This window comes from Perognathus longimembris, chromosome 17, assembly GCF_023159225.1.
Source record: "Perognathus longimembris pacificus isolate PPM17 chromosome 17, ASM2315922v1, whole genome shotgun sequence".
NCBI classification, from domain to species: Eukaryota; Metazoa; Chordata; class Mammalia; order Rodentia; family Heteromyidae; genus Perognathus; species Perognathus longimembris.
This window is the reverse complement of record NC_063177.1, coordinates 3,236,548-3,260,034: the sequence shown is the minus strand read 5'-3', so window position 1 is coordinate 3,260,034 and position 23,487 is coordinate 3,236,548. Positions and strand designations below refer to the sequence as shown.

Here is a 23,487-nt window from a genome sequence, read left to right as displayed (position 1 = left end):
CTTGAGCCTGCGAGCCTGCGTGAACCTGTGATTCTTGCCTGCAGAATTTTGGGAGTGTTCCTCTGTGGTAGTATGGAAAGAGCCTCCAGTAGGTGGCGCAGTGTGCACATGTCCCCCTTGTACAGGGCTCTGTTGCTTGTCATTTTCAACTGTCATACTTGTGGGGTATCTTTTAGTTGACGTTCCACTGGTACATCTTAAAGAAGAGACTTGCCAATAGAAAGTAGTAGCTTCTGCTTATTGGACACTCTGGCATGTGGTACCCGCTGTACCGTTGTCTCCTTCCTTCTTCCTAGCAAGCTTGTCTTGTTGGGAAGTTTGGTAACCAGTAACTGGGAAGGGCGCCCTGTCCTCTTTCCTCATGGCTTCGTGGGCCAAGCCCAGCATCCAGTGGAAGAGTTGAACTTGGATGTGTGGTGATTTAAGTTGCTTTTTGCCACTCCCTGCTTCACTTCATTTTTAATAAAGGTATTTATTCAAACATTATTTCCTATAGTCTTCACGAAGACCAATAAGACAATAATTTTTTTTTCGGTGCTGGTACTGGGTACTGTCCCTGAGCTTTGTTGCTCTAGGCTGGTACTCTACCACTTGAGCCATAGCTCCATTTCAAGTTTTTTGGTGGTTAATTGGAAATAAGAGTATTTTTTTCCTCAGGCTGGCTTCGAGTCTTGATCCTCAGATCTCAGCCTTCTAAGTAGCTAGGATTACAGGTGTGAGCCATCAGCACCTGCTTTAACTTTCTCTTTATAGAAAAGAACCAAAGGATTCACAAAGTCAAAGGCCTGCATGGGATTCTTATCAGCTGCTGAACATTTGACTCAAATCTCCCTCCATCTTTCCATTCTCCCACAGCTTGCCTGTCTGTGCCTGGCTGTTTTGCGCTCTTCAGTTCTCTTGTCTTTTGTTCCTTAAGGGTTTGAATCATGATATGCACCTTATCTATTTTCCTCTTAGGCCTTTTTCTTGCAGCCTGTACTAAATGTTGATTTCACATCCTTATCTGAACATCTCCTTATTTTCGCTTGAGTTCTCTCTCATGTGTTTTTCAAGCAGCTTATCCAAGGGCAGTTGCCTTAAGGAGAGAACCCTGAACTTTGAGACAGAAGCAGCAAGATCATGTCAGGCCATATAGTAGATACTTGGGGACAAGTGACTAATGTGGCCATCTTCTAGGGCTTCGTGCTGTCTGTGAGATGGAATAATTCCCTGATGGACCCTATCAGCCTGCTCTCTCCTTTCATCTTAGATTTGGGCCTGACACCCAGCACCTGATCCTGAATGAGAAATGTGAGTCAGTGCATAATCTCCGCAGCCACAAGATTCAAACACAGCTCAACCTCATCCACCCGGACATCTTCCCTCTACTAACCACTTTCCACAGTAAGGTAGCGTCCCAGAATGGCACCCATCCATCCATCAGCTCTTGTCCTTTTCTTTGGGCCTTGGACTATGTGCCTGTCTCTTTCAGGAGGAAAGGCCGACTCTCAGCGTGCCAGTGGTTCATGGTGAATGCCTCCTTAAGTACCAGCTCCGCCCCAGGAGGGAGTGGCAGAGGTGTGTGCAGTTTTGAGCTGAGGGCTCCATCCAGGCCTGGGCTCGGGAGCTTTCCTACAAATGGCAGGAGGGTGGGTGCTTCTGAAAGTCTTCCTCACCATGTTGTCTCAAGAGCCACAGACAGTACATAAATGAATAGGAATAGGAACGGCTGTGTGCCACACAGATTGATTTAAGGAAACAGCTTGAGCCTTGTTGGGGTTGAGCTAGGATAATTAAGGCCAGTGCATACACTTTTAAAAATTGTTTTCCCTGGTAACAAGTGCTAGTTAGAGTTCATTGCTTTCCATTCCATTTCTTAGAAAATACAAAATGTGAGACAGTCTTCTATCATCCTGCCACCTGGTGTGATAACATGTTATGTTTGTATTTGTGGCTATGGGGATGTATTTTCAAAAGCATATATTTGGGGGTGTAGGTTGACATTGCCAGTCTGTTCCTTCATTGTTAGTCTCTAGTAACAAGATTTTAATTGAATTTTCAGGTAGAGATGTTTACTCATTAGTAAGTCAGTTGTTTGCTGTCTTGATGAAGCAATCAATGACTTACACACAAATCTTTGAATGGAACCTTTGCCTGAAGGCAACTCATAGATGTGGGATTAGTGGGTCACAGTGTGACACCGCTTTTGGCCCTGAGAACCATAAATTGCCATCTGGAACGCCTCAGCTGTGACTTACTCTTGGAGATCTGAAAGCACAGTCATTGATGTGCCCTGGCCACTAGGTGCCAGCAGTTAGAGTAGATCCTATTCTGGACAGTGACTGGGTACCATGTGCTGCCTGGTTGAATAGCTTTAGATCTCTTGGACTCCAGTAGTATGACTCAACAGTGCCTCCTGCTGGACAGCCATGTCCCATCGCCAGCCTACAGGCTCAGTGTGTGCTTTGTGACAGGTGTAATTCTTGGGGCCTTCCCAGGCCTACTAAATTAGGGTCTGGAGAGTTAGTGCTTAGTGGTTTTAGTGTCAGCCAGGTTGTACCCAGTCTAAAGCTCAATGAGGGTAGGACCAGAGACACAGCATTTGCTGGAGACAGACTTACTACAAATGTAGGCTTAGGTTCCCCGCAGTTACTAAGTCAGGGTCTGCATTTTCCTCAAGCTGTGGACCTGGATTTGAGAGTGATTCTTTGTGGCCTAGCTTCCAGGGTCTGTTTGTCAGGCTTTGAGGCTGAGATGGGTTGTGCAGAGGAAAATATATCCAGAACTCTCAGCATTACAATCCACTTAGCTGAGAAAGGTTCCAGAGGCAGAATAGAAGTCCCTAGGTCTCACCTGAGGAAGGTTCCAGAAGTATAATACAGCTTCCCAGGTCTTAGCTGAGGATGGTTTCAGAGGTACAATAGACTATTCTAGGCCTCAGCTGGAAGGATCTAGAGGCAGAATAGAGCATCTCAGGTCTCAATGGAATAGCCTTCTCAGTTGCTATGAAGGAACATTTTATTCCCTGGACAAATCTGTGCATATAACCAGTATTTGTAGAGACTAGACAGGCGCTTTAGTCACCCCAGATGCCCCCTCTCTGCAGGGACACTGTTATTACATGCAACCCTGAAGAATTCATAGCCGAGGCCCTGGAGCTCCCCAACTTCCAGGAGAGCGTGCAGGAGTGCAGGAAGAGCACGCAGGACAGCCTGGCCCCAGCAGGTGAGCCAAGACCAGGGAGACACTTTGCAGGAACTGTCACACTGTAACCAGGGTGTTGACATGCACATCTTAACCAGATTTCCTTAACTCTAGTGCTGCCTTCAAATGGTGCTGAAAGGGCTTCAAAATCCCAGGGCCTATGCCATGGTCTAGACCTGAAAACTCCCATGTTTTGTTGTGACTTCAGGTGTTCTTCTGGGCCTTTCGCACTCACTTAGCTTTTTTTTGCTTAATACTGGTGCTCTACCACCTGACATACCTCTACTTAAGGCTTTTTGCTGCTTATTTGGAGTGAAGAGTCCCATGCACTTTTCTGCACAGTCTGGCTTTAACCCTGATTCTCAAATCTCAGCCTCCTGAGTCGTAAGGGTTATAGGTGTGAGCCACCAGCCCCTGGCTCTGTGGAGAGCTTTGAGTGGCATGGTGCTGACATAGGTCAGGTCATAGGGAAAGTTCTTTTTTTTTTTTTTGCGCCAGTCCTGGGCCTTGGACTCAGGGCCTGAGCTCTGTCCCTGGCTTCTTCCCACTCAAGGCTAGCACTCTGCCACTTGAGCCACAGCGCCGCTTCTGGCCGTTTTCCGTATATGTGGTGCTGGGGAATCGAACCTAGGGCCTCGTGTATCCGAGGCAGGCACTCTTGCCACTAGGCCATATCCCCAGCCCTAGGGAAAGTTCTTGGAGGTTTTGGCCCAGTCACTCACCTCATCAGCTTCTCATGACCCATCAGGAGAAGTAGCCAGAGGGTTTGTGACGTCCACTTGTGCCTCTTTCAGAGCTCTTCTCACCAAATAAAAGTTCTAGAAAGGGGATGCAGGAGTAGAATGGGGGTAGAATTTGGTCCTGTGAAGGATGGTACCAGGCAAGCCACAGGTGGCCAGCACCGCACTTCGTCTTGCTGTGTGTGTTGCTCACTTCCTGGGATTGATTTCCTCCTTTTGTGATGAGAGTTCTGATGCATGTGCTGAAGACTGCTTGGTTCATGGGGATTTGTAAAAGTGACAGGGCCTGGTGGACTGAGTGAGCTCAGGAGGGGATATGGCTTGGGATCCCCTGATCTCCCTGGGTTGGACTACTGCCTGGCCCCTTCTTATATCCTAGGAGTCCCCCAGCCCCCACCCTGCAGGGTTTTGAGGATGTTTAGATGTGAAGTGTGTGGTCTTACAGAAAAAGCAGGATGTCAGGCAGATGCCCCACCCAGGGAACAAATGGCCATTCAGAACATTTCTTCATTTAAAAAAATTAGAGGCCAGGTGCTGGTGGCACATGCCTGTACCAATAGCTTCTCAGGAGGCTGAGATGTGGAGGCTCAAGGCTCAAAGCAAAGCCTTATGCTTGAAAGTCTTTAAGACTCTTACCTCCAGTTAACCAACAAAAATGCCTGAAGTGGATTCAAGTATAGAGTACTGGCCTTGAGCAAAGAGATTTAAGAGCCTTCAAGCTCCAGTACTGGCACATACAAAAAAAGAATAGAGACTGTTTAAAAGAAGAAGGAAGGATGTATTGGCTTCTCCTCCCAGATGCCTTTTTCTCACCGAGAGCCTGCTTGTGTCACAGGGTTGAAGAGGGAGGGTGAAGACAGGAGCCAGGGCACATCAGGGCCCCTTTGCACAGCCCGGCTTCACTGTATTGCTCACCTACCTGTCAACCAAACGCTGGGTTGCTTTAGGCCTAAAGATATAGGTAATTTTACATACATCTTTTCCAGAGAAAAGAAACCAGTATCCAGAAATCATCTTCCTGGGAACAGGGTCTGCCATCCCAATGAAGATTCGCAATGTCAGCTCCACGCTCGTCAACATAAGGTACCCCTCCTTTCACAGGAAAACTCCATCCATCAGAGCCAGTGAGCTGTCACCTTGGTTGCCTTGGCTAGAGTGTCCAAGGGCAGAGCTGGAGTACTGGCCTCACTGGATCTTGTAGCCACCACAACAACCTTTTACTTGTAGAGTCACCCCAACTCATCCATTGATGATCGTTCATAAGAAGAGCTGCTACTGTTGTGTGCTCTGTGCTTTGCTAAGAAATCATCATATTAACAATGGAGTAGTGGATATCAAGTGTATGGACTGATATTCTAATTATTTTAACTCCTTAGTGCTGGGTCTGTGTTTACACTGTTGGAGTCTGGGACACTTAGGGGTCCATCCCCTTTTGGGTACCCTTTGACATGCTTTTTTACCTGATGACCTGGGGAGTGCTTGAGGTCACTTGCTGGCAGGGTTGGAGATGGAGTAAAGTGCACACACACTTCCACAGATATGTGTGTGAAGGAATTAGGATTGTGAGGTACAAGTAAATTTCATGTTGTAGTTTTAGCTGCTAGTGGTGGATGAGAAACTGCCAAATAATGCAGCAAATGTTGGCAGCAGTGATATGATGCTCCCCGTCGTCCCTGAAGAGCAGAAATATGCAAATCTAGGGCATAAGAAAAGCAGGAAAGCAGCTAGGGCAAGCCTGTTCTAAGGGCTTCTCCAGTTTCTAACCTTAAAGCTCAAGCAGTCTGAACCCGTTAACCAGAAGGATGAGTGTAGTCTATCTCTGTCTCTACGAATGGGTGCTGTCTCTGTCTTCATGTTCTCTCAGAGCAAAAGGCCTAAGCATGCACCTCTGTCTCTACATAGAAGCAGAGCCTCCAAAGCAGACTGCTCATCGTGGCACTGACGATGGCACTGTCAGAACCAGGCCCTTTGGGCTCCTTCTGAGAGCTGTTTAGTCAGCACTCCCTGCCTTCCCGGAGGAAGCACAGTAGCCTTTCCTCTGTCCCGTCTTATAACCCAGCCTGCATGGATGGATGGCTTTGGGAACGTGGACAGAGACCCAGGACAGTGTGCAAAGGGAAGGAATCCTATGAACGGACTGGAGATAGTCTGATGTGACACAGTGACATTGCCGCTCTGGCATTCTCAGAACTATGTTCATCACCTGGCACACTGTTGTCTCCTTTGGGGGCTTGAGCTTCTGTGGATCATTGTTTTATGTAAAGAGGATGACTTGCTTAAAGTTACCTTTGTGGTTGAAGTAACTGGTTTTTATGTAAGTTCCTTAAGAAAAAGACATGACAGGTTATGGAAGAGGTGGAAGTTTCCATGGCTATTGCCTGTTCATTTTGTAAAGCAATGGCAAGTGTTTCCTATTGGTAAGTCTCTGTCCCTGTAGCCCTGACAAGTCTCTGCTCCTGGACTGTGGCGAAGGCACATTTGGGCAGCTGTACCGCCATTATGGACAACAAGTGGATCAGGTCCTGGCGAACCTCACTGCTGTGTTTGTGTCCCACTTGCATGCCGACCACCACACGGTAAGTGGGGCTGCCCGTACCCATAGCATCCCCTCAGGGAGGTGCTAGCTCTGCTAGGCTGCATGCTTGGCTGCTTTTCTAGGCTTGCTGTGGCTTTTGCCACTCATTTCTTGCTTGGTGAAGGTCCAGCATTAGGGAGACAGCCTGGTTTGGCCAGTATGGGTGTTGGCTTCACTCAGTGCCATTCTTTTTTGCTGGTACTTAGGCTTGAACTCAGGACCTGGATACTGTCCCTTAGCTTTTTGATAGGCTGGTGCTCTACCACTTGAGCAACAGCTCTACTTTACACTTTTACTTTGGTGGTTGTTTCTCAGATTTTTCTCCCCAGCCTGGCTTCAAACTTGCTCCTCAGATTTCCCCCTCCCGAGTAGTTCGGATTACAGGCATGAATTGCTGGCATCTGGTAACTCGGCTGTCATAGATTCTTGCCTCCTCACGTGGCCCAGAGGGAGCTAGCCAGGCGTGGGTGTGGCTGTGAGGCCCTGGCTTTGCTCTAGGGCATCCTGGGTCCCTCCCCAGCACCCTCTTCATACCCAGATCTCATTGCAGTCTGCCTGAGCATTTCACAGCCATTGCTGTGTATGTCACATCCACTGGTGCCAGTGCTTGAGCGTGGGGGCGCACAGGGCTAGGAGCCTGTGAGGTGAGGACTCAGGACTATGGGGGAGAGACAGTGAACCTGGCTGATGCAGGTCTCCCCCTCGCAGGGCTTGCTGAACATCCTGCTGCAGAGAGCACGCGCCTTGGTAAGTGCTGCCCTTGGTCAACATTGGGTTTTGTTGGTTTACGCTTCCTCAGCCACGTGGGCTCCTTCAAACCACTGCCCAGGAGTTCCTGTGGTAACTGCTCTGGAATTCATTTCAGGCAGCTCTGGGGAAGCCCTTCCACCCTCTGCTGGTGGTAGCCCCCACTCAGCTCAGACCCTGGCTGCAGCAGTACCACACCCACTGCCAGCAGATTCTGCACCATGTCAGGTGAGTGGCCGCCACCTTCCAGCCTACAGTTGGTCCGGGGGCAGCGACTTCAGTGCAGAGCCCCTCCACATCAGGAGGCTGCACAGAGGGGAGATGGCTCATGCCCTCTTGCCTGAAGTCCTCTGTGGCCTGGGCTGCTTGGGCCAAGGGGGCATTTATTAGTTGTTTGTTACAGTATGGGAGGCAGGGTCTGGCACTTTATTTGTTCTGGTTTCCCTGTCTTACTGGCTGTGATTTAAATCAGATTTCTTCTATAAGAATGATTGGGTGCCCGGGAGGTGCTGTATGCAGGGGTCACCCAGGCTGTCACTCACCGCTAAGCTAAGCAGAATCAACCCCCCTCCCCCCCAAATTGCACTGAGGGTTTGAGGCAAACAGCAGAAAGGACTCTTGGGGAAGCCCCCTTCCAGCCCTGCTGCTGGCCCCACAGCCCAACAACAACAACAACATAATAATAAAGACACATTTGGCTGCCTGGGAAAAAATAAAGAGAAAGAATGAGTAGAGACTTTCTAGCTGCAGACTGGACTTAGATTGCCTGTGTTAAATGATCTGTTTTGTTTTGATGCTCCTGGGGCCACTGTCTCTGAGTTTCTTTTGCCCGAGGCTGGCACTCTACCACCCCACGTTTGGCTTTTTTGAGTAGTTTATGGAGATAAGAGTCTTACAGACTTTTCTGCCCAGACTGGCTTTGAACTGTGATCCTGATTTCTGCCTCCTGAGTAGCTAGGATTACAGGCATGAGCCTCCAGCGCCCAGCCCTTCAATGAATGTTTTAAAATGTTTTTTCTAATTGTGTGTGTGTTTACGTGTGTGTACATCTGTGTGTTGGTACTGGGCCTAAGCTCAGGGCCTGGGAGCTGTCCCTTAGCTTTTTTCATTCCAGGTTGGTGCTCTGCCACTTGAACCACACCTCCACTTCTGACTTATTGGTGATTAATTGGAGATAAGAGTCTCACAGACTTTGCTGCACGGGCTGGCTTTGAACCTCAATCCTCACATCTCACCCTTCTAAGTAGCTAGTAGCATCACAGGCACGAGCCAGCAGCACCTAGCTATTGTAATGTTTTTGACTACTTGCAGTATGATTCCTGCCAAGTGCCTTCGTCAAGGAGCTGAGGTCTCGGACCTGTCGACTGAAGGTTTGATCCAGTCACTGTTGAGAACCTGTGATCTCCAAGAGGTAAGGGGGCCTGGCCACCTGTCTTGAGGAGAGCCAGCGGGGTACGATATGGTCCTCCAGCCCTGCTCCTTCAGTTTCAGACATGCCTGGTCCGTCATTGCAAGCATGCTTTTGGCTGCGCACTGGTGCATACATCTGGCTGGAAGGTGGTCTACTCTGGGGACACCATGCCCTGCGAGGCTCTAGTCCAGATAGGTAAGTCGAAGGAGAAGTGAACTTCACTGGGTCCTGAGGTGGTGCGTGCAGGTGACTATGTGGGGGTGATACACAGAAGGCCTTCCCCCCCATTGGCCGTCTCTGGCTGCCATCCTTTTGTGCAGGCCCAGAGAGCTGAGCTTTTGGGTCAGGACACAGTGGGAGGTCCTGGGATCCACATGTTGCTCACCCACAGGACTTGGCCTTGATACTGTTTTGCTCCCCAGGGAAAGATGCCACCCTCCTAATTCATGAAGCGACTCTGGAGGATGGCTTGGAAGAGGAAGCCATGGAAAAGACGCACAGGTAGCATGGTTCCTTTCCTGTGAGCAATCTGTGCCTGCAAGACAGTGTCACCATGCCAGCTTCCTTCTAAGGGCTGTGGCTTTCCTTGGCCTACAGCAAATCTCAAGGGTCTTCTCGCAGTTTTCTAGGCAAGGGTGTCACAGAAGCAGTGTTCCCAAAGCATGAAAAATTAGCTAGACTAAACTGGAAATCAGGGAGATTCTAGGGAAGGAGGAGGGGAGGGTGTCACGGATGTTCATTATGGAGCTATTTGAAGGAAAGTGTGCCTGAACCCTACCTAGCAAGCCCTGGGGTTTTCTTGTGGCTGAGCCCGTAGCCAGTGTGGAGTATGGGAAGATTCTGGTCCTAAGGAACATTTGCATTGGTGAGGAGGCATCATTGAAGGACATCTGCTCACCATCCCTGGGTCCCTAAGTAGCAGGAAGGCTAGGGCCAGGGCCAGTCTTCACTTCTCTCTCCCGTTTCTCTCGGCCCCATCCTCTGCCCACAGCACCACCTCCCAAGCTATTGGTGTGGGAATGCGGATGAATGCAGAGTTCATTATGCTTAACCACTTCAGCCAGCGCTACGCCAAGATCCCCATCTTCAGCCCTGACTTCAATGAGAAAGTTGGAATCGCTTTTGACCACATGAAGGTCAGCTTGTCACTCAAGTGGTGGGGACTTGGGGCGCTCACCTCTCACTTCCCTCCTGGGCCAGGGAAGAGCACCTGCTGTTCCCCAGTGCCAGCATGCTGACCACAGCTCCCTGGCAGGATCGTCTAGAAATGTCATATTCAGATTCCTGAGCCTCTTTTAGGCCTGAACAGTTGCCATAGTCACTGTCACTTCAGCACAGACCTGTGGGACAGGCACTCTCACTGCCTAAGTGATGGCCAAGCCTGCCCCTTTGGCCTCCCCAGGAGGGGCAGGGTGGGGATGAGCCAGGCTTCAGTTTTTAGGTGCTTGATTTAATAGGTGGCTGCTTTCTCTTTCCTGAGGGCTGTTCATCTTTGCTGCCTTTGCCTAGAGGTGGGAGCTTTTCCTGGAGGGCTTGTCCCATTCTTCATACCTCCCTTTTAAGCAGCAGTTGCTGGTTTAAGAGTGTGTAAGAGGAGGGCTTGCAGCCCCCCCACCTGACCCTCTGAGTGTGTCTCTGCCCTGTCTTGCTCTCCAGGTCTGCTTTGGAGACTTCCCAACTGTGCCCAAGTTGATTCCACCATTGAAAGCTCTGTTTGCTGGCGATATCGAGGAGATGGAGGAGCGCAGAGAGAAACGGGAGCTGCGGATGATACGGGCCGCCCTCCTGTCCCAGGAGCGGGCAGGAAGTCCGGTGGACAGGGAGCCCCAGCAGAAACGGGCCCATGTGGAGGGGCCACAGAGCCCACAGAGCAAGAAGGTCAGAGCCCAGTGAACTCCGGAGGCTACATCTTGAGCTCTGCATGGCACTGATGCCTGCTCCTCTGATCCTGGTGGGAGTCCAAGAGTGCCTTCTGTCAGGAGGAACGACTCAGTACAGGGGTGTAGAGTCCTGCATGGCATCTGGGTCAGCATCCATTTGCCAGACACCGCTCACGCCTGGTGCCTGGCGTGGCTGTAGGACAGGAGGCTGCTGAGTGGAAGACCTCAGGAGTGAGGAGTCATACGGAAACGGGCAGCGCCTTGCCTCCGGCACAATTGTTCCCTCAGCACACCAGGGAAGCCGCATAAGTAGCCCAGACTCCACAAGAGTCAGGTGCAATAAAGCTTGAGTTTGGAATCCCCAGTTCTTTGGTACTGCTTCAGAACAAGGGCTAAAGCATGTGGGGTGCTTGGCATGTACCCAAGAAAGAAAGCATCAGTTGCAGTGGAGGCCTGTGAAGCCCATTTCCAGGCAACCATCACCTCTCACCAGGTCCTGGGCTGATAGTAGTGGCAAAAGATGCATTTAGTAAGAGCTGCCTGAGCCTGGCAGGCAGGCAGGCATCCAGACATAAGCCCTCTATTCTGGGTGAAAGTGGAGACAAGGTGGATGTTGGTGGCTCACACCTGTGATCCTACTACTCAAGAGGCTGAGATCTGAGGATTGAAGTTTGAAGTCAGCCCAGACAAGAAAGCCCATGATATTTAACTCTTAATTCAGTATCAGAAAAGTTGGAAGTGGAGTAACGGCTCAAAGTGGTAGAGCACCAGCGGGTACAGCACCCAGGTCCTGAGTTCAAGCCCCTAAGTACCAATACAAAAAAAAAAGTCCAGACAACTGATGTGTTCTCTCTTGCCCTGTGATGACATTGGGAATCTTTGCCCCAGAAGTACTGAGACATTCCATATCATGACCACGTCCTTGCTTTCCTGGGAAGGATTTGAAAGCAGGTTAGTGCTTAAAAGTCAAGTGAAAATTCAGTGTTAAATCTGGTATTTATGTGTTCATCCTACTTAGGAGTATGTGGAAAAGAGCTCTAAAACCTTAGGATGAGAGGCAGAGCAAGAGCGTGGTCTTCCTGGTGGAGACCTTCAGATCTCCCAGAGCAGCACCCAGCACCAGCAACTTCACCACAGCTACACTGAAGGACACACGCTGAGCTCAGGGATAATAAATCTATTTTAATAACATCAGTTTTGACAATGATTTGTACATGTATTTAAAGATAACCTTCAACCCCGGGCTCTGATAAAAATTGGGGATTGAACTGCCCTTGCCAGGAAGTGAGTAAAGCTGTAACATCAAAACTCTTTGCCAATCCCACTCTCAGAGAAGGGTGACTTTATACTGTTGGGGAAAAAATAACTAAGCATTTAAATTTTTCATTGTACACCTGTACATTGCATTAGACTGAATGGCTCAAATTAAACAAATATAGAGAGATTTCATATATACAAATATTATATCATGTATAGGTATATTATATCTATTTTTAAAAGGATAAAACTTTAAACTTGAACTGTGCATGCATGACCCAGATCTGTTTCTCACTCCCTTAACCCCAAAGTGCAAGCGGGCTCCCTGGCATCCTCCAGCCCCTCTGCAGAGCTGGCTGTCTTGGTGAGGGGTATGAGTGTTTGTGGCAGGAGCTGGGGAAGCAAAGCTGTCCACCCCACAGGGGTCCACCCCAAGTGTGGCCCGCATCTGGACTTGCTTCACTTCCCTCTACCTACTTTGGGAACCAGAATTATTGCTAGTCAGCTGTAACCTCTAGAAGGAAGAGAGGGGCTCCAGGCCCTCACATTCCTAGGAGCTTAGTGCCTGAATGGACAGAATTACTGTTAGACATCTATCTAATGAGTTTTGAGGGGCCATGAGGAGCTACCTGAGGTCCTCCAGACATGCTCAAGATACTCTTCAACTCAGAAGCACAAAACAATGAGGAAAGGGCTTTTAGTAACTTGGGGGTACAGGAGGAATAAAAATGCCAGGAAGTGAATGCTGTAAGCCGTCAACTGTGGGTCCCTATGATGAAGGGTAGCCTCAAAGGCTTTTCCATGAGCCAGCCCTCCCCTGAGCATCAAGTGAAGGAGGACAGGAGTCAGGACCACTTCCAGCCCTGGTATAGCAAGGAGAGAAAGGACCACCCCAGCCCCCCCCCCCCCAGCCCTGCTCTCTTCTCTGGCTGTTAGGTGGGCACTGCAGGACCTGACAGCATCTGTGTGTGCAGGGCAGGTGCAACAAGGTAACTTACCCTCGCCCACACTCCTGCCCTGCACAGCCCTTGGGAAAAGAGGGGGTTGTTGCTTAGCATGGAAGCTGAAGATGATCAGAAATAGGCACAAGTCAAAAGGCAAAGATCAAACAAAAGGCTGAAGTCACCACCCAACAGGAATGAACAGAATCGGCACCACCAACATTTGCCACATGGACAGGAGATAACACTCTCCTGCCAGACTCCAACCTGGCATTGGAAGTGACAGCAAGGAACCCACAGAGAGTCCTTGGCAAGCACAGGGATGCTGCTCCGGGCGGCGTGTCCCCCAGGCCCACTTCTGTACAGGTGTCGGGGCAGGGCTGTGTCAGAGGGCCGTGCTCTCTGACTCCTCCTCTGAGTCCCTCTTGTCAGTCACCGAGTGTCGCCTTGCGTGCTCCAGGGGGCTCAGGCGTAGTGTTGACCCCAGCTCTATGTGGATGGAGGGGATATCAAAATGGACAAGATCTGCAGGTTGGCAGAGAGAAAGGAGGTGAAAGAGGCCTCTGGTCCTGAGGTCGAAATTACAAGCAATTACAGTTGGTGTGAGGAAGCAGGTGGCTGGGCTAGTTTAGGGCCAGGTCGTTTATAGAATCTGCCTACGCCAGTCACACTGGCTGAATCTGCTTTATGTCTACAGTCATTCAGAGAGGGGGAGGACAGCCAGGACCACTCAGCTGATTACATGTGGTTCCGGATATGCAAGGGTCCTTGGGCAGGCTCCAGAAGCACCTAGGGGACTATCTCAGCATAGAGTCTCTACTGGGAGAGCCTGAGACAAGAAGAAATGTGGGAGCCTAAGCTGGTATGTTCACTCTTAAGAAACAGCTGCAATTAGGGGCAGCTCACAGAGCTGCACTCTCTCCAAACCCTTAAATGGAGCCAAATCATTTTCTGGCTACAGGAAATCCTCTGCTTGCATCCCTTTTAGAAGTTGTAAGAAGTCCTTCTCTCAAGAAGAGTCAGACATCATAGAGTCCAGCGTCTAGACATCTGTGAGTCAGCAGAGTTAAGACAAGTCCCGAGGGCCATCAACTGAGGCTACATGGGCCACTGCAGCTGCTGCTAGGGCTGGGGGTTCCAGGTCCTTGACACCCAGGGCTGCAGGAAAGGAGCCCTCTGGACCATTTCCTGCTAGTCACATTATTTTCCTACCTTTGCCTAGTTTCTGCCCTTCAGGTGGCCTTGCCTGTCACCCCAGGTTAGAGGCTGGGCTCCAGGAGATCTGGCAGGGGCCTGGCACCGGGCCACACTCAGAAGGTGGGGTTTTGTCTTCATTGTGTGTTTGTGTGTGTGTGGAAAACAAATGTTCAGACTGAGAAATAACATACTGTGTGTACAAACATAAACTTGGACATTGTCCTAAAAGACATTATACAGACACAAGCTCTGGACAAAACTCCTCCCTCACTCCACCCCACCAGCAGTCTTCAGAATGGAGTCCAACCCGCCTCTGCCTTGCTGCCTGATGGAGGAGCGGATGTGAAAGGGCTTTGGGGCTTGGCTTAGCTGGTGTCACAGGTTCCCCACATAGCAGGAAGCTCTTGTGCCTCATAGGTAGTCATTGGACTGACCCTGTCTGGGACCAGCCTATTAGATGGGGTTCCCTGTCAGAAAGGAGCACAGGATCTTCCTGCTTGTATGTGAACACCTAGATCTGTGTCCCAGTAGAACTGTGTCCCAGGAAAAGTTCTTAGCTTCCCTGCATCTACATAGAAACGGGGGTGATGAGGAATGCAGACACCGTAGTTCAGAGATGGCATGACACTGCACAGCCTGGCATGGGGTCCTAATGGGTGCTGTCTCACTCTTAACTTGGTGAGGCAGGGTCATGTTAGCAAAGGGAGTGAGATTTAGGGAAGCATTCACTGGCATTCCTGGGGAGAAGGAAGAGTGCTGGGCTATCTTCAGGAGTGTCCTTGGGAGACCTGACTGTGAGTACCAGCTACCCTGTGGCTAATCTACAGGCCTACCAGAACGATGGGAGAGGGACCCTGGTTAACTCTGGCCTCTGCTTGAGACAGAAATATCTTGTTTCTACCATCTCCCTGCTCTTGTACTCTTTATGGGAGGGGGTGGCCAAGCAGATGCTGATGCAAATGCTTCCAAAATGGTTTTATTTATTTTTATTTTTATTTTTTTGCCAGTCCTGGGGCTTGAACTCAGGGCCTGAGCACTGTCCCTGGCTTCTTTTTGCTCAAGGCTAGCACTCTACCACATGAGCCAGCACCACTTCTGGCCTTTTCTGTGTATGTGGTACTGAGGAATTGAACCCAGGGCTTCATGCATTCTAGGCAAGCACTCTATGGCTAAGCCATATTTCCAGCCCCCCAAATGTTTTGTACTGCTGGGGAGGAGGACCAGGGGAGGATGAGTCCTAAGTGTTTGTCTGAAGGTGATTTGGGGCTGCAGACATGGTGATGGCTTCTTTGCTGCTTTGTACCTGGCAATTACTCCCACAGGAACACCTTTCTAATAATCACATGTGTGTAGAGACAGCCCTGGGCATACATCTGCTATCTGTGCAAACCAGACAGCTGAAGGAGAAGGGAAGCTGAAGCTGGTGATCTCTATGAGAGGAGGGAGGGAAGAAGACTGCTAGGATTTTTCCCAAGCTCAATCTAATGGAAAGACAGAAGGGGGAAAAAAGGCCAATGATCTCAAAAGGAGACTCCTGGCTCAGCTGGTAGAGGCCAGAAAGAGTGAAGCAGGCATGCGGTTGTTCTGGGCCACATGCAGAGAGAGGAGGGGGCTGTGGGGCTGGTGGGAAGGCATGGGCCAGGTGGCTGGCCGGGGGAGTGGAGCAGTGGTGAGCTGGGGCCAGCTTACCCTGAAAATCCCCCTCACACGTATCCAACACTGCGTCACTCATGTTACACAGCTGCAAGAACACAATGATAGGATTCGGAGAAAGGAATAAACAAGACAAAACACAGATGAAACAAGAACACTACAGGGTGCCACGATCCCAGTGGGCCACACCAAATCCTCACTCCTCTCTGCCCTGCACTGGCTTGGAGACCTGTACGCACAGGACGTGATAATGGGCTGCAGCCGGAGGAACATAAAACAGAATGGGATGAGGGGCCTGGGTGTCACTGAGCTTGAAGATTAGCAGGTCTTAAAAAGTCTGCCACAGGAATTGAATCATTTCATGCCCAATGTGCCACAGGGTACTATGCCTCCTACAATTCTGTGTTGCTCACCTATGCCTTCTGATTTTCCCCCTCACTCTGCTTTTTCCTGCCTCCTTAGGACATCTTCTGTTCAACCCATAGCTTATAGTGTGCGCCACTCTTCTTACCTATCCCCTCCAGCATGGCTTACCCCAGAGGCATGCATGGCCCCTGAGGGCTTCCAGGGTCAGGTGCACACCGCATTCCTCAGGAAGGGGTTTCCTTAATTTTTAAATAAGTCTCAGGGTGGATGGCAGCAGATGTATATTCAACATCAACTACATCCATAGATAAAGATGCCAAGCCACCACATGATTCTTTTCTCTACACTGAAAACTACCTGGGCCATCACAAAGGCCTACACACTTGCCTAGTGAGGTGTTTTTTTCTTGTTTTGTTATTGTGCCAGTTCTGGGGCTTGAACTCAGCGCCTAGGCACTGTTCCTTAGCTCTTTAGCTCAAGATTAGTGTTCTACCACTTGGGCCACAGCACTACTTCTGACTTTTTGGTGGTTAACTGGAGATAAGAGGCTTAGACTTTCCTGTCTGGGGTGGCTTCTAACTCCAATCCTTAGATCTCAGCCTCCACAGTAGCTAGGATTACAGGCATAAGCCACCAGTGTCTGCCTTGCCCAGTGTTTTTATTCGCAGCTAAGTGACAAACTCCACTGGCTTCCAGGTGACATCTCGCCTAAGGAAGAAACTTGTCACCTTTTGGGAGGTCACAGGGCAAGACAGGGTACCTGCAAAGGACCCCAGTGTGCCCTAGGCCCTAGCATCGTGTGTTGTGTGAGGTGATGTGTGTGGTAGCCAAGCAATTTGCATCCTGGGGTCTCAACTATTAGGTGCTCTACTGCTGAGCAATACACCAGCATAAGGGCATGTAGTTTGTAGGTGTTTGTAGCATACATATGTGTTTATATAGCGTGTGTGTTATATGTTGTAGAGATGAGATATGGATGGGGGTTTGTTATGTATGTGTATGTGTGCTATATGAGCTATATGTGTGGGGTGTGTGTTTTGTGTATATGGATATGTGGGGATGTACTCTGTGTGTGTGTGTGTGTGTGCATGTGCTGGGGTTAAATGTGGCTGTGTGTTGAATACAGCTGTGTGAGGTATCTCTATGTGGGTGTGTGCAGTGTAGATGGGTATGTGTATGTTGTGTATATTTGTGGATGTGTTGATGGTTTCCATGTCAAGCTGCCTAGCCCTTTGCTACCTGGGACAACACACGACAGGCTGTGACCCCTGGGGAAATGTGTTGGCTTCATTCCAAGACGCAGCTTGGCAGCAAAGGCTCAAAGGACTAAAGCAGGGGCCATGAATCATTTCTCATGTGGTCCAAGTGTCTGGGGAGATATTCCAAAACTGTCTTCCATTTCTTCCTCAAGGAGTTGTGTTTTCTGCACATGCGCATGCATGTGCTTTCACACATACACACTGTACTAGGGGAGGAAACATAGCTTCATCTTCACTTTCAAATTTACAACAGAACTTGACTAGATAGTTGTGAGTTTGCCTACTCTGCAGCTGAAGGAATTGTGGCGGGAGGCAGGGTGGAGAGTGTGTCTTTCTGAGAGTGAGGCTCCCTCTAAAAACATTTCTAGAAATGAACTTCCCCGGCAAAGCTTCCTTCATTCCTAGAGGAAATTATCCTTGGTTCTTGGCTTCTTCTCTCCAGATAAGTCTGGGCACCTGCTCTGTTGCCAGTGTACCATGCCAGGACGCCAGCCCCGCGCCTGCATCCTGACTCCAGGCATTCTAGTACCATAACCAGCTGCTCCTGAGGCTGGGGTGCTCAGAACCATCCCTGGGCCTGCTGGGCTTAACTAGGAGAAACCCCATGGGAAGATGACCCTTCCCCCAAACCAAACCAAAACCAACTCAGTTCCAGAGCTGCTTCCCACTGCCCCACTGGCCACTTCTCAGAAGAGCCCACGGGAGTCAGTCAGCCAGCTCACAACATGTGGGCATCCCTGACCTGGCACGGATGCTGTTGGCCCCTCCCTCCCCGGCACATTCTGCTAAGGTTCATAGGAACTTTGAGAAAGCCCATGGCTTGGTTACCTGTAGACATGCTTTCCCCAGGGGTCATGCCATCCAGCATGGGGTGCTCCGTGGACTGAGGGCTGGAGGCTGAGAGGCTGACCGTGGGAGGCTGTGGGGGCGGTAGAGTGGGTCTCTGTCGTGGCTTTGGGGTGGGCCTTGATTTGGCTAAAGTGCTTGTAAAAATGGAAGGAGAGGCCAGAGGAGGAGCTGCAGCAGGGGAGAGCTGGCCTGAGGCCAAGGAGTACCCGGGAGGGTAGCTCAGTCCATAGGGAGAGGGGGTGCTTGGGGGGGTGGGAGACAGGCTGACTGGGGATGGCTGGCCGGTGGACTGGTCGGTCACTGCTCCTGGCTGGCCAAAAGGAACCTTGGGTGAAATAGTTGCCAGTTTCTTTGAGACTGAAAGAGAAAACACAAAACAAAAGGTGTTTAAAAGCACACTGGTGTCTTAGTGGTTTAATGTGGTCCTTTTCCTTCCTTCTCCTCCTCTTCTACCTCCACCCCGCTGGCAGCCAACAGAGCTTTAAAAATGCACCTAGATTTGCAAGTGTTCTTATCTTCCCATCTGTTCCTCTGTACACACACACACACACACACACACACACACACACACACACACACACACACACACACAAGCTGGGAAATGAACCTCCCATCAACAGGTGGTAGTAGGGGGGTGATTTCTCATGGGGAAGAGGTGTCACCACCCCCACAGTGAATCAGTGAAGCCAGTTCCAATGGGCGATTCAGATCACCACGGAGCCAGGACCCAGGGGCAACTCCTCCTGCCGGAAACTGACCTTGGGCCGAACCTGCCCAGTGGTGTGTGTCTTCCACAGTAGTATGTAGCCTGATCCTGTCACTTTATACTTCCAGCCTCAACCCTGCACCACTCACCTTGTAGGCTTTGTTCTCTTAATTTTTAAATAAATTAAGGGACAGCATTTGTGCTTATATATGGACTTTAATTCAATACTCAACTATAGTATATAATGATCAAATCATAGTAATTAGCATTTCTATCCCCTCAAACATCATCACTTCTATGTGTTGGGAGCTCTCCAACACTCTTCTCCAGTTGTTTGGAAATGTATAATTAGTTGCTGTGGAAAGACTATCTTTACCACACTGTGCTATACTACATTCCCCTACAACTATGTTTTGGCATCTGTATCTCTCTCTTCCTTCCTGTTCCAGCCTCTGCACACAGATTTTAATTTTTTTTCTTTTCTTTCATGAAGAAAGTAAGAAAGTATGTAAAAAAGAAGAAGATGTAACAAAGTATAAATCAACTGCATTTTTTTTCAGTGCTGAGGATGGAACCGAGGCTTCATGCGTGCTAGGCAAGCACTCTGCAGCTGAGCCACACCAGCCGAGACCTAACTTCTCCATTCCTTTCATTTCCCTCTCCTTACTTACTGAATCTCTCTAAAGGATGTCAAGTGCATGACACACTGCATTGGAAATGAATTGGGAAAGATAACCAAGTCAAACATTCAGGAGACCCAAGTGATGGGCAAAGTTTTTGGAATGATCACTGGCCTATGAGAATTAAGTGAAATTTGGCTGTGGGTACCAGTAACTCTAGAAGAAACCATCTTCTAAGTTCTCAGGAAGGCCTGGAAGGGGGGGGGGGGCTCTCCTTTCACTCCCCACATCAACCCCACAGAACAGAACCTTGTCTGAGGATATCTCATGTTCCCCTGACTTATCAGCCAGGAAGAGAAAAAGCACCTGTTCTTCAGGTTCTCACCTCAGGTTAAAATTTCTATCCTACTGCTTATCTACTATATGCCTAGAAAAACATATTTAAACTGTTCTAAAGAGAGAGGGGACACCGACAGGAAGGAAGAAAAGGTGAACAAATAAAGTCATGGTATTTGGTATGTGGAAATGAACTATGTAACTTGGGATCAGGGATGGGGGAAACTGGGGGAAAGGGTGACAAAGGAAGGGGTGACATTGTCCAAAAACAGAAATGCACTTATTACCTGACATGAAATGGTAACCCCTCTGTATAGCACCTCAATAATAACAATAAAACTATATATTTTTTAAAAATATAAAAAAGAATAGAAAAATAAACGAGCCCCTTCCATACAGCTAGACGACTACTCTTTTCCCTAGAGTACTGACCACACATGTGAAAAACTTTAGCATCAAAGCCTATTTAAAAAATGAAAAGCATGGCGGAGGCCGCGGCGGAGGGGGGGGGGGGCCGCCGGGGCGCCCACGCCGCGCAGCCTTAGGTCTTCGCCCTGAGGGAAGGGCTTGGCGCAGCTCGCGGGGAGGCGGCGGCGCAGGAAGATGGCAGCGGTGGCCCTGAGCGCGCACCCCGGGGCTGCGAGCCCTACGACCGAGGATGTCTCCTGGAGGCTCCTTGTTGTGACAAGCTGCATACTTGCCGGTTGTGTCATGATAACAATGAAGATCATCAGCTAGATCGCTTTTAAAGTAAAGGAAGTGCAGTGTATCAACTGAAAAAATTCAACATGCCCAACAGACTTGTGAAGAATGTAGCACCTTATTCGGAGAGTATTATTGCAGTATATGCCCTCTGTTTGACAAAGATAAGAAGCAGTATCATTGTGAAAACTGTGGAATTTGTAGGATTGGTCCGAAAGAAGACTTTTTCCATTGTTTGAAATGTAACTTATGCTTAGCTATGAATCTTCAAGGAAAACATAAGTGTAATTGAAAATGTTTCCTGGCAGAATTGCCCAATATGTTTGGAGGACATTCACACATCCCGAGTTGTCGCTCATGTCTTGCCATGTGGACATCTTTTACATAGAACATGTTATGAAGAAATGCAGAAAGAAGGCTACCGCTGTCCGCTGTGTATGCACTATGCTCTAGATATGACGCGGTACTGGAGGCAGCTGGACGGCGAGGTGGCGCACACCCCCATGCCGTCAGAGTACCAGAACATGACTGTGGACATTCTCTGCAATGACTGCAATGGACGATCGACCGTCCAGTTCCATATTTTAGGCATGAAGTGTAAGATCTGTGACTCCTACAATACTGCTCAAGCTGGAGGACGTAGAATTTCACAAGATCAGCAATGACCAGCATATACTTAACTGGAAATGTCAGTGTTTTGTGATATAGAAAAAGCTCTGTGGAAAAGTATTCTGTTGTCATAATGTGTCATAACCTATGCATTAGAGTTGATGTGTTTTATACTAGTGTCAAGGCATAAAATCATATTCCAAGTACTTAAGGATTCAGGGTCTCTTTCTAGACTTATAACGATACTGAATGAAAGCCTTGGATTGTCGTTTGGTTGGAAATTCCTTTAATTTGGAAGCCAGTGATGTTTGCCACTGATACATTCCTAGATGCATATTATATTTTCATGGAACTTTGTTTTAAGTGACACTATGCACGCAGGTTTCATTTCTAGTTCTTGATAGAACTAAACTTAATTCTAAGTAGTATTCTTGACTTAGAGGGCTGTGAGAATTAGTTCTACCATAATGTTAAAATCTAATTACATAGGCGTTTGAATTTTTTTAAAGCATTCCTTTGGATCAGTGTAAGTGAGTTTTGATGTAATAAATGCTAATAAAATTATATTGAAACATTAAAAAAATGAAAAGCATTCCGTTTTCCAGTTTTCTACTTTCTGACTATGGGGTCAATTTCCTGGCTTTGCTACTGTGGTTCACAACCGTGCATGGTCAGACATGGCTGCTGCACAAGATATGAGGCACTGAAGACCCTGGGCATGCTCTCTGAAATGGGCTGCAATGACACTGGACACAGTGATATTACCCAGCAGGAATGACACTGCCTCTGGGTAGTGTGACAGCACTAGAGCATCATGTTCAGTTTTGGGTTCAAGGTCAAAAGACTGAGAGATCAGAAAAATAACTGCTGGGCACATTCACTGAGGGTGGTGATGGAGAATGGAAAAGAAAGTTGTGCCTTTCAAATGACAGCTGGGATCAACTCAGTGTCTTTAGAAAGGGACCTGGGTTACTCTAGGCTGCATTCCCAGGGCAGGTCCAATATTTGGCACAACTCAATAGGGTCACTGCCACTGACACGAGGAAGCTAACTGCCTGTGACATAAGCCTCGATGGTCCCACTGGACAAAAGAATGGCTTAGCCATCACCTACGCTCTGAAGGGTTGGAAAAGAGTCAGAAACAGAGACATGCCAAAGGATAAGACACCATGTCTGAATGACAAGGAAAACCTATCAGTGCTGGAGATGTGAAAACCTACCAATGCCTGCCTGCCTGCCTCCCTCCCTCCCTCCCTCCCTCCTGTGCCTCTCCTGATGCTTGAACTCAGGGCCTGGGTACTGCTCCCAAGTGTTTGTGTTCGGTGCTAGAGCTCTACCACTTGAACTACAGCTCTACTTTTGGCTTTTGGGTGGTTAACTGTAGAGTCTTATGGACTTATGCCTGCACTGGCTTCAAACCATGATCCTCAGATCTCAGCCTCCTAAGTAGCTAAGATTACAGTTATGAACCACCAATGTACACTAATGCCTTTTTGACCCACCTGGTATTCAACCTTCAAGATGCTATTTCTTCTGGGCCATCCACCTTAACTCTGAGTCCAGATAGGGTACTCCATGTATCCCCAAGGTGCCCAGATGCCCCTGGCATGGTAGCACCATGCACCCTTGCACTATAGTTATACTCTCTGCAAAGCAGAGCTGTACACATACTAGGGCTTGGCCAATATTTGAAGGCTGTATAAGGAATGAAAGGGCATGGGAAACCGACAAGGCCAAGGCAGGGCAGAGGCTTACTACAAGAATGGTGTTGCCATGACTCAAAAGGGACCTGTCCTGATGGGAAATGTAGATGAGATGAATCCGGCCCTATTTGGCAATTTGAAAAGTTAAAACCTATCCTAGCAGCCAGCACAAAAGATCCAAACAGAGAACAAATTAAATAATATGCAATTTTAGACAAGAGAAAGGCTTTGCTAAGAGATGACAGAAGTGGGAACAAATTTAAAAGGCCCAGATAAGCTCTCCATCAGTATACCTCTCCACTGATGAAATGACACCAGGCATTGTCTTCAGTTTTGGGGAATGGTTCTCCAAAGACACTAATTGGACCTTTACTATGGGTTTGAGTGATGGGTCAATCCTCATAGATTCCAGAACAGAAGTACTGAAGATCTAACTTTGGGGAAAAAATAACCACAACTCCCTCCTCTCTGTCCTTGCCTGTGCTGGCTCTGGGGCATGGAGCTGGAGTAGATAAGCATATGCAGCTTTATAAATGCTGGAGGAAGGTTGGGTAGGTCCATGGAAAAAGTATGCTATTATGTCTATAGTGTTGGTATCATTTGCTATATGGGAAGCACTGCCCTATACTCTCATGAGCCTACTTTTCACATAGTGACCTGATGAATAATGGTGGAATAACCCCTGTTTGGGTTGGTTAACTTCTCAAAACTTGATTGATCTACCTAGGGACTAATCACTAAGCCACACAGATT

At 48.7% G+C, this 23,487-nt stretch overlaps 3 protein-coding genes across 9 annotated transcripts in view; 2 read left to right on the top strand and 1 right to left on the bottom strand.

Moving 5' to 3' along the window:
* Elac2 (elaC ribonuclease Z 2) overlaps positions 1 to 23,487 on the top strand; it is a 38,248-nt gene that overhangs the window by 11,403 nt on the left and 3,358 nt on the right. The window contains exons 13-24 of one of the 2 annotated variants that reach the window (XR_007213809.1): positions 1,250 to 1,388; positions 1,472 to 1,557; positions 3,086 to 3,204; positions 4,910 to 5,006; positions 6,361 to 6,499; positions 7,207 to 7,245; positions 7,364 to 7,473; positions 8,557 to 8,656; positions 8,731 to 8,851; positions 9,079 to 9,157; positions 9,648 to 9,792; positions 10,313 to 10,751. Coding sequence is in view for 1 of the 2 variants with exons in the window: in XM_048366671.1 (XP_048222628.1) it covers positions 1,250 to 1,388; positions 1,472 to 1,557; positions 3,086 to 3,204; positions 4,910 to 5,006; positions 6,361 to 6,499; positions 7,207 to 7,245; positions 7,364 to 7,473; positions 8,557 to 8,656; positions 8,731 to 8,851; positions 9,079 to 9,157; positions 9,648 to 9,792; positions 10,313 to 10,549 (1,411 nt within the window). In the remaining variant the exon portion in view is untranslated. Of the gene's footprint in view, positions 1 to 1,249; positions 1,389 to 1,471; positions 1,558 to 3,085; positions 3,205 to 4,909; positions 5,007 to 6,360; positions 6,500 to 7,206; positions 7,246 to 7,363; positions 7,474 to 8,556; positions 8,657 to 8,730; positions 8,852 to 9,078; positions 9,158 to 9,647; positions 9,793 to 10,312; positions 11,342 to 23,487 lie in introns of those variants that run through there. The other variant, XM_048366671.1, reaches the window with a different exon arrangement.
* The window catches only part of Arhgap44 (Rho GTPase activating protein 44), a 197,939-nt gene continuing 186,150 nt past the window's right edge, over positions 11,699 to 23,487 (bottom strand). For 5 of the 6 annotated variants that reach the window (XM_048366672.1, XM_048366674.1, XM_048366675.1 and 2 more), the window contains 2 exons: positions 18,038 to 18,415; positions 11,699 to 13,259 (listed from right to left, as the gene is read on the bottom strand). In XM_048366672.1, the coding sequence (XP_048222629.1) occupies positions 13,120 to 13,259; positions 18,038 to 18,415 (518 nt within the window). In that variant the 3' untranslated portion in view covers positions 11,699 to 13,119. Of the gene's footprint in view, positions 13,260 to 15,620; positions 15,673 to 18,037; positions 18,416 to 23,487 lie in introns of all 6 variants that reach the window. The other variant, XM_048366673.1, reaches the window with a different exon arrangement.
* LOC125366183 (RING finger and CHY zinc finger domain-containing protein 1-like) lies at positions 20,336 to 21,268 on the top strand. The gene is given in 2 exon segments (XM_048366679.1): positions 20,336 to 20,708; positions 20,710 to 21,268. Coding segments are annotated over 2 exon segments (405 nt in total). The 5' UTR covers positions 20,336 to 20,681; the 3' UTR covers positions 21,088 to 21,268.